We start from the raw sequence: 7,421 nt of genomic DNA on the forward strand, positions 1-7,421 counted from the left end.
GCCGGTGGCAGAACTTGGGCGTTGCAACATTTTGCAAATGGTGGGAAGGCTCTTCGGAGGAAAAAACGCTCATTATTTGGAACATTACTCTCCCACTTTTTATTTTATTTATTTTTTGAGTCTCACAAAACAAATATCAGAGCGTTATACTTATTAGTATTAAATTGATGTACTTTGTCTGCAACTCCCTCAGAAGGCTTTTTACTATTTTGAAGTGATTTTCCAGGCAGTTGACCTTTGCAGCTCTCTGTCCCACTGATGGTCTTGGACAGCATTGCACTATGACCGTGATACAGGAAGTCATCACCTGGGTCACTTGGAAGTGGCTGGAAAAGAGTAAATTGATTTTTGAAGTGGTTGAGCGTGCAATCGCTCTTGTAGAGCACTAGTCTGATTGGTGTTCTTTGCTGTCTCTGAAGAAAGCTGCACAGGAGAGAAAGCTTTCTTTCTCTGGGTTGGTTAGACCCTGCCTGGAGGCAAGGAGATGAACTCGGGGTGTTTTCTGCCTTTGCCACAGATGTTGATTTATACACAGGCTTTCATTTAGTGGACCATTAAGGAAGGAACATAAGCTTTCCCCAAATTAAAGGCCTACCTAGCTTTAGAATCATTTTCCGATAGCTTATGCTTTATAGAACTGGATGCCAATAAATTCTATGAAGTCACTGGATTATTTGGATGTAACATTAAATGTAAATATGTAGTTCTGTCTTCTGGCTTAAGACACTTGTACAGCCTCAATTTCCTTGCGGGATTTAAAGATTTTTCCTAATGTTGAAAACACACTCACTTCCCCTAAAACAATCCGGGACATAAATCTCACCAGAAATATTTAGGACAACATGGTAGTCCTGCAAGGTACCCCATAGATTTAAGAGGTAAAACCAACTCATTAACAGAAAGGCTTTTAAGATACTGGTAATGCTGTTTCTTGATCCACCCTCTGGTTATACACATAGGATTCATTTGCAAAAATTCAATGTGTATGTTGTATTTTAACAGTGTTTAGAAAGTGTGGAGCCACTGGCAGTGACTTCTAGGGAGACTGAGCACGTGTCTATGTGTATAGGGTTGTGGGGTGACCTGTAAATTATCTTATGGGTAATTCTGACCTATTGAAGAAGGTCAGGTATGCAGGGTGGCCGTACTTAGACTGCTGCACTAATTCTAGATTGTGTCACCACTGCTTTAGAAAGACTACAGTAGGCTGGGTATGGTGGCTTACACCTGTAATCCCAGCACTTTGGGAGTCTGAGGCGGGAGGATCACCTGAGATCAGGAGTTCAAGACCAGCCTGGCCAACATGGTGAAACCTCATCTCTACAAAAAATACAAAAACTAGCTGGGCAGGGTGGTGGTGGGCATCTGTAATCCCAGCTACTTGGGAAGCTGAGGCAGGAGAATTGCTTGAACCCAGGAGCCAGAGTTTGCAGTGAGCCGAGATCGTACTGCTGCACTCCAGCCTGAGCAACAGAGCGAGACTCTGCCTCAAAAAAAGAAAGAAAGAAGACAGACAGACTACAATAAAGAACCCATACCAGCATGAAACTTAAGGCACTTAATCTTAAGAACTATTAAGACCCACATTAAGATATACTACGCAAATTTCAACTTCCTGTAGGCATCCTTGATGACTGAAAATAAATCAATCTAATGTTACCTTTTAATTAATAAGAGCTACTCAGAGCCCCCTAAACACTGATTTGTTCTTGAAATTTTTTTTTCAGTAATACTGACCAAGAAGTCAGGCACAGTGGCTCCTGCCTAGGAGGCTGTGACAGGACAATTGCTTGAGGCCAGAAATTCAAGACTAGCCTGGGCGATGTAATGAGACCCTGTCTCTACAAAAAATTCAAAAATTATCTGAGTATGTGGGCACATACCTGTAGTCTCAGCTACTGAGGAGGCTAGGACAGGAAGATCCCTTGAGCCCAAGAGTTTGAGGCTGCAGTAAACTATAATTGCATCATTGCATTCTAGCCAGGGTGACAGAGCAAGGACCCTATCTCTAAAAAAACAAAACACAGCTGCTCAGGCTGGAGTGCAGTGATGTGACCACAGCTCAATGCAGTCTTGACCTCTCAGGCTCAAGTGACCCTTCTACTTCAGCCTTCCAAGTAGCTGAGACTACAAGTGCACACCACCAGCCTGTCTGTTATTTTATTTTATTTTATTTTATTTTATTTTATTTTATTTTATTTTATTTTATTTTATTGTTTTTCTTATTTTTTGTGGAGATGAAGTTTTGCTGTGTTTCCCTAGCTGGTCTTGAACTCCTGGGCTCAAGTGATTCTCTCATCTCAGCCTCCCAAAATGCTGAAATTAAAGGCATGAACCACTGCACCTGGTTGGCCAAGAATATTTCTGATTAAAGTTTTTGAAATAGTGCGTTTGTATACACACACACACGCACACAAAATAAATACATTATTAAATATATTGCTAAAGGATATGCAACAGAAGTTGAATAAAAGGAGAGACTCTCTGTTTCTGAATGGAAAAATGAATAAATATTAGTTTCATGGACTGGTTTCATGGAAGATAATTTTTCCATGGACCGGTGGAGGGGGATGGTTTCAGGATGATTCAAGTGCATTACGTTTACTTAGTTAAAATATAAATTTGACACATTTTCATTAGTGTCCCAAAAGGTACTTTTCTACTGTACTTGACGGTTGATACTGTAGTTCATCTGGAAGAATAAATGAGAAAGTAGTAAAATATAAACAAATTACAGTAATACAAGGGGCTAGTTTTATCAAATATTAAAACAGACCATGAAGCCATAGGCCAGCATAGTTTTGGCTGAGAAGAGCAAGATCAGAGGAGAAGAACAGAGAATCCACAGATAGGTCCGAGTATGTGTGTTGGTTTACTGTAGGACAAAAATGGCCATTCAGACCATGGAAAACACAGTTAGTTGTTTATTTATTTTTAGAATTGTGTTTATCCATTTATTTAATAAATAGATGATAGAACTTAAATAAATAGAGTATTTGAAACAAAACAAAAGCATTCTCCCATGTTACAGTAGACTTACTCCCTGATAGACAATGGAGAAGGAAGGGTGAGGGGTGGATGATGAGAAATTACTGAATGGGCACAGTATACATTATTTGGTGATGGATACCCTAAGTGCCCTGACTTCACCACTATGCAGTCCTATGTATGTGATGAAATTGCACTTTTGTCCCACAAATTTATACAAATTATAAACAACAACAATAGACTATTCCCTAAAAGAACTGCACCCCAAACCATCCACTAGGTCAGCAGTCCCCAACCTTTTTGGCATCAGGTACCGGTTTTGTGGAAGATAATTTTTCCATGGACCAGAGGTGGAGGGGGATGGTTCCAGGATGATTGAAGCACATTACATTTACTGTGCACTTTATTTCTATTATTATTACATTGTAATGTATAATGAAATAATTATGCAACTCACCATAATGTAAAGTCAGTGGGAGCCCTGAGCTTGTTTTCCTACAACTAGATGGTCCTGTCTGGGGGTGATGATCAGTGACAGATCATCAGGCATTAGATTCTCAGGAACACACAACCTAGATCCCTCACATGTTCAGTTCCCAATAGGGCTCCGCTCCCATGAGAGTTGAATGCCACAGCTGACCTGACAGGAGGCGGAGCTCAGGCTGTAATGCAAGTGGTGGGGAGTGGCTGTAAATACAGATGAAGCTTTGCTCACCCACTCACCTCCTGCTGTGCAACTTGGTTCCTAATCTACTGGTACGCGTCCATGGCCCAGGGGTTGGGAAGCCCTGCACTAGGTGAACTTACATAAATGATTTGGTTTCTCCGTGTGTTACCCCTTGTAAGAGCAACATGCGAAGCCCATGGTGGTGGGGTGGAAGAGAAGGGAATTGGATGGAAAAGCATCTAGGCTTTTTTCTTTTTGGAGTTCTGCTTTTATCTAATATTTCTATTCAGCATTCAGTTGAGAAAGATACTCATGCTGAAGGATTGAAATTTTCTCTGACTTTCTAAATTTTACATACAGGTCAATTGTTCTGTTGAGCACAAGAGGAGAAATAAAGCAGTTGAACATTTCACACTTACTAGTACCTCTGGGATTAGCCAAACCAGCTCATCTTTATGACAAAGGTTTGTATTTGTATTATTCCATGAAGTTCTTACAGGGCCAGCAACATAGGCAATTTTATGGTGCAATTCAGCTACCAGACCATTTTCATGAGCTTGTTTGCTGGAGTGGGTATCATTAAGATGATTTCTAAATAAGGGCACAGTGTGACAGGAAGTGTGTTGGGATGTGGTTTGTTATCTGGGGCAAGAGGTGGGTGGTGAGAGTTCATTTGCTGATGTAAGGAAGTGTAGAGTTTTTTAATAGCTGCCTTTGTTTTGCTCACCTCCGAGTCACCTCCTGTATTCTCTTGCTGGAATGTAGCTATAAAAATTGAATTTTTTTTCTTTTTCTTTTTTTTTTTTTTTTTCAGGGAGTACCATATTTTTGGGATTCAGTGGAAACTTTAAACCATCATGGACTAAGCTATTTACCAGTCCTGCTGGACAGGGCCTTGGGGTGCTTGAACAATTCATACCTTTGCAGCTGGACGAATATGGTTGTCCCAGAGCCACCACTGTCCGCAGAAGAGACCTGGAACTGCTAAAGCAAGCTTCAAAAGCACATTAGAGATTAACTGTAACTTAAGTGCTAGGGGAAAAAATGTGAACTAACTTATTTAATTTATGGCATTCTAAAATGACACTGTTAACCCAATGGAACCATTTTCCAGTTTGATACAGAACGGGGAGAAAAGAAAGCGTTTGAAATCATTGCTTGGATACCAGCTTCATGCACCTTCTAGTTGTACAAAATGTTAAAGACGTTATTTGTATTTGTAAGGCTGGTGTATTCAGAGAGCAGATCTCTTATTCCTCACTTTCCACCCCAGTATTTTGTAATGACCATGAGCAATGTTTTCACTTTTTGTATAATGGGGTGGGGTGGAGTGGGGGCTTCTGAGAGTCAGCCTGAGGTCTTTAGAGGACCAGCTATTGTAGCACCTTGGATACTTGAAGTCTAACGCTCGGTTGTGTCGGGTGGCGTCGACTTGGTGGCTGGCATGTTCAGCAGTGCCTGGGGCCCTGTTTCTGGGCAGCCTTTGAGGATTTTCTATGATATTGAATGACAGTTTTAAGTGGCAACTCAGGCCCAGCTCATGCCCTTTTTTGTCTGGACATGTGCTATTTTTATTCACTTGTATATCAATTACTTTTAAGGGTTCAACTTTCAAACAGGAAGTATATTGGGACAAAAGGGCTCTTGGGGACTAGATATCCCTTTAATCTGTGACCATTGGGCAAAAAATTTTCCTGCAGCAAAAGTCTGAGGCTGTTGGGACCATTTTTGCAGCTTTAATCCTTAGCCTGTTTTGACTGTATATTTGTATTTAAAATGCAGAGCTGAACTGAATATTTCCTTTTTTGTTTGTTTGCTTTGTTTTAAGAAGTCGGTTGTTTTCCTGAACCGTAAACTTGTATCTTTTTAACTTGCACAAAGGAAGTCTGTTCTTGGTATCGCTCTTGCACTTGGGTTTTTTGTTGTTGTTTTGTGTGGATTTTTAAAAAGCTTTTCTGTTCACCCTCCTGCCAGGAAAATCCCAGAAAGCTTAATGATACCCCAACATGATTACACCCAGGGAGGGAAAAAAAGGAGCGCTTTCTAGGGTCAGAATCGTGGAGAGAATACTCAGAAATGAACCTCTTTAAAGCCTTACAGGAATGAGTCACTCTTACTTAATGAAATGTTAAAGCCAATTAAAAAGCATGCCGTGATGCCCAGCTTCCCTTTCCACAGGGTGCATGTGTCTCCTGCTGGTGAATCACATGTGGCAAGAGGCAACTAACTGGCTCCACAGCCTGGGATGCTGCCATACCAAGAGGAAAGAAGCAGCAAAATGCCTTTGTTGTTCTAAACCCCCATGCATAAAGTATAGAGGAGGGATGGCCAAGGGTGGGTGGTATAAAGTGTGTTCAGGCTGACACTGGCAAGGAATACAGATAATTTCACTTTCCTCTTCCAGGGGCAAAGGCTGATGGCCTCTACCTTTGTATCCAGGAGAAACTGCAGAGCAGCCCTGTGACTTTACAAAATATGCTACCTCAAAGTGCTACCGATAAACCTTTCTAACTGTAAGTGCCCTTACTAAGGGCACATGTCTTAATCAAAGTTAGTTTTTTTGTTTTCTGGGTTTTTTTTTTTTTTTTTTTGTATACTGATGAATGAGATCTTACCTATTAAATATATTATTGGATCATGGTTCCTGAAGGTCATTAAAGTTTGAGTGTATGTGTATGTGTGTGTGTTTTATGACTTAAATATCTTTATGTGTGGTGTTTAGAGTTTGGTTCTTTAAAGATTTGGAGAAGATATGTAAATTACCAAGGCACTTAGTTTTTCTGTTTTATATATTAATAATCAGGGCCTAAGTTAAATAAAAATATGTGCGCATGTATTTTATATATGTGTGTATGTGAATTTATTTATTTATTTATATATTTATTTGAGATGGAGTCTCACTCTGTCACCTAGGCTGGAGTGTAGTGATGCAGTCTCAGCTCACTGCAACCTCCACCTCCCAGGTTCAAGCGATTCTCCTGCTTCAGCCTCCCGAGCAGCTGGGATCACAGGCACCCACCACCATGCATTGCTAATTTTTGTATTTTTAGTAGAAGTGGCATTTCACTGTGTTGGCCAGGCTGGTCTTGAACTTCTGACCTCAAGTGATACTCCTGCTTCGGCCTCCCAGAGTGCTGGGATTACAGGCGTGAGCCACCGCACCTGGCCTGTACATGAGTTTATATCTCTATCTATAAATTTAAAATTCCAGATTCCAGCTCTAAAGAAGTTACTGACAGAAGTGAGGAAGACAGTTGGTGAACAGAATTCACCAAGTAAATATTGTAAAAGTAAGCTCAGAAGGGCAGGGACTATATTCTCCAATGCAGAGGTTCTCAACCTTGGCTGTGGACTGGAATTATCTGAGGAGCTTTAAAAAATATATAGAGGCCTGGGCTTCGCTCCCTTCCCCCCAGATTCAGATTTAATTGGTGTTGGGTGCAGCCTGGGCATTGAAATTTTTTTTAAAGCTCCCTGGATGATTCTAATATGTAGCCAGGTTTCGGAACCACTGTACTAATATAATAGGCCCACTGTTTAACTTCAGTCTGTAATTTTTTTGTGACTAAAACAAAATTGCATTTATCTATTATTTTTATTTGGGTTTCCTATATTACTTATAAAACTCCCAGCCCTAAATAAAGCATTTCTCTATTGTCTCTTTGTAATGGAAGCTTTTAATACAGTTTTTAGTCCTCAGTCCTCTCAAATCATTACATTGGTTCTATACACTGATATATACATTTCAGGCAATTGGGAGCTAGCA

The 7,421-nt window shown here is 40.4% G+C and overlaps 1 protein-coding gene across 2 annotated transcripts in view; it reads left to right on the plus strand.

The window, feature by feature from the left end:
- CEMIP2 (cell migration inducing hyaluronidase 2) overlaps positions 1-6,496 on the plus strand; it is an 86,465-nt gene extending 79,969 nt beyond the window's left edge. For both annotated transcript variants that reach the window (XM_011770917.3, XM_011770914.2), the window contains exons 23-24: positions 4,016-4,119; positions 4,470-6,496. In XM_011770917.3, the coding sequence (XP_011769219.1) occupies positions 4,016-4,119; positions 4,470-4,666 (301 nt within the window). In that variant the 3' untranslated portion in view covers positions 4,667-6,496. The remainder of the gene's footprint in view (positions 1-4,015; positions 4,120-4,469) is intronic.
- The last annotated feature ends 925 nt before the right edge of the window (positions 6,497-7,421 follow it).

Source organism: Macaca nemestrina, chromosome 14, assembly GCF_043159975.1.
Source record: "Macaca nemestrina isolate mMacNem1 chromosome 14, mMacNem.hap1, whole genome shotgun sequence".
NCBI classification, from domain to species: domain Eukaryota; kingdom Metazoa; phylum Chordata; class Mammalia; order Primates; family Cercopithecidae; genus Macaca; species Macaca nemestrina.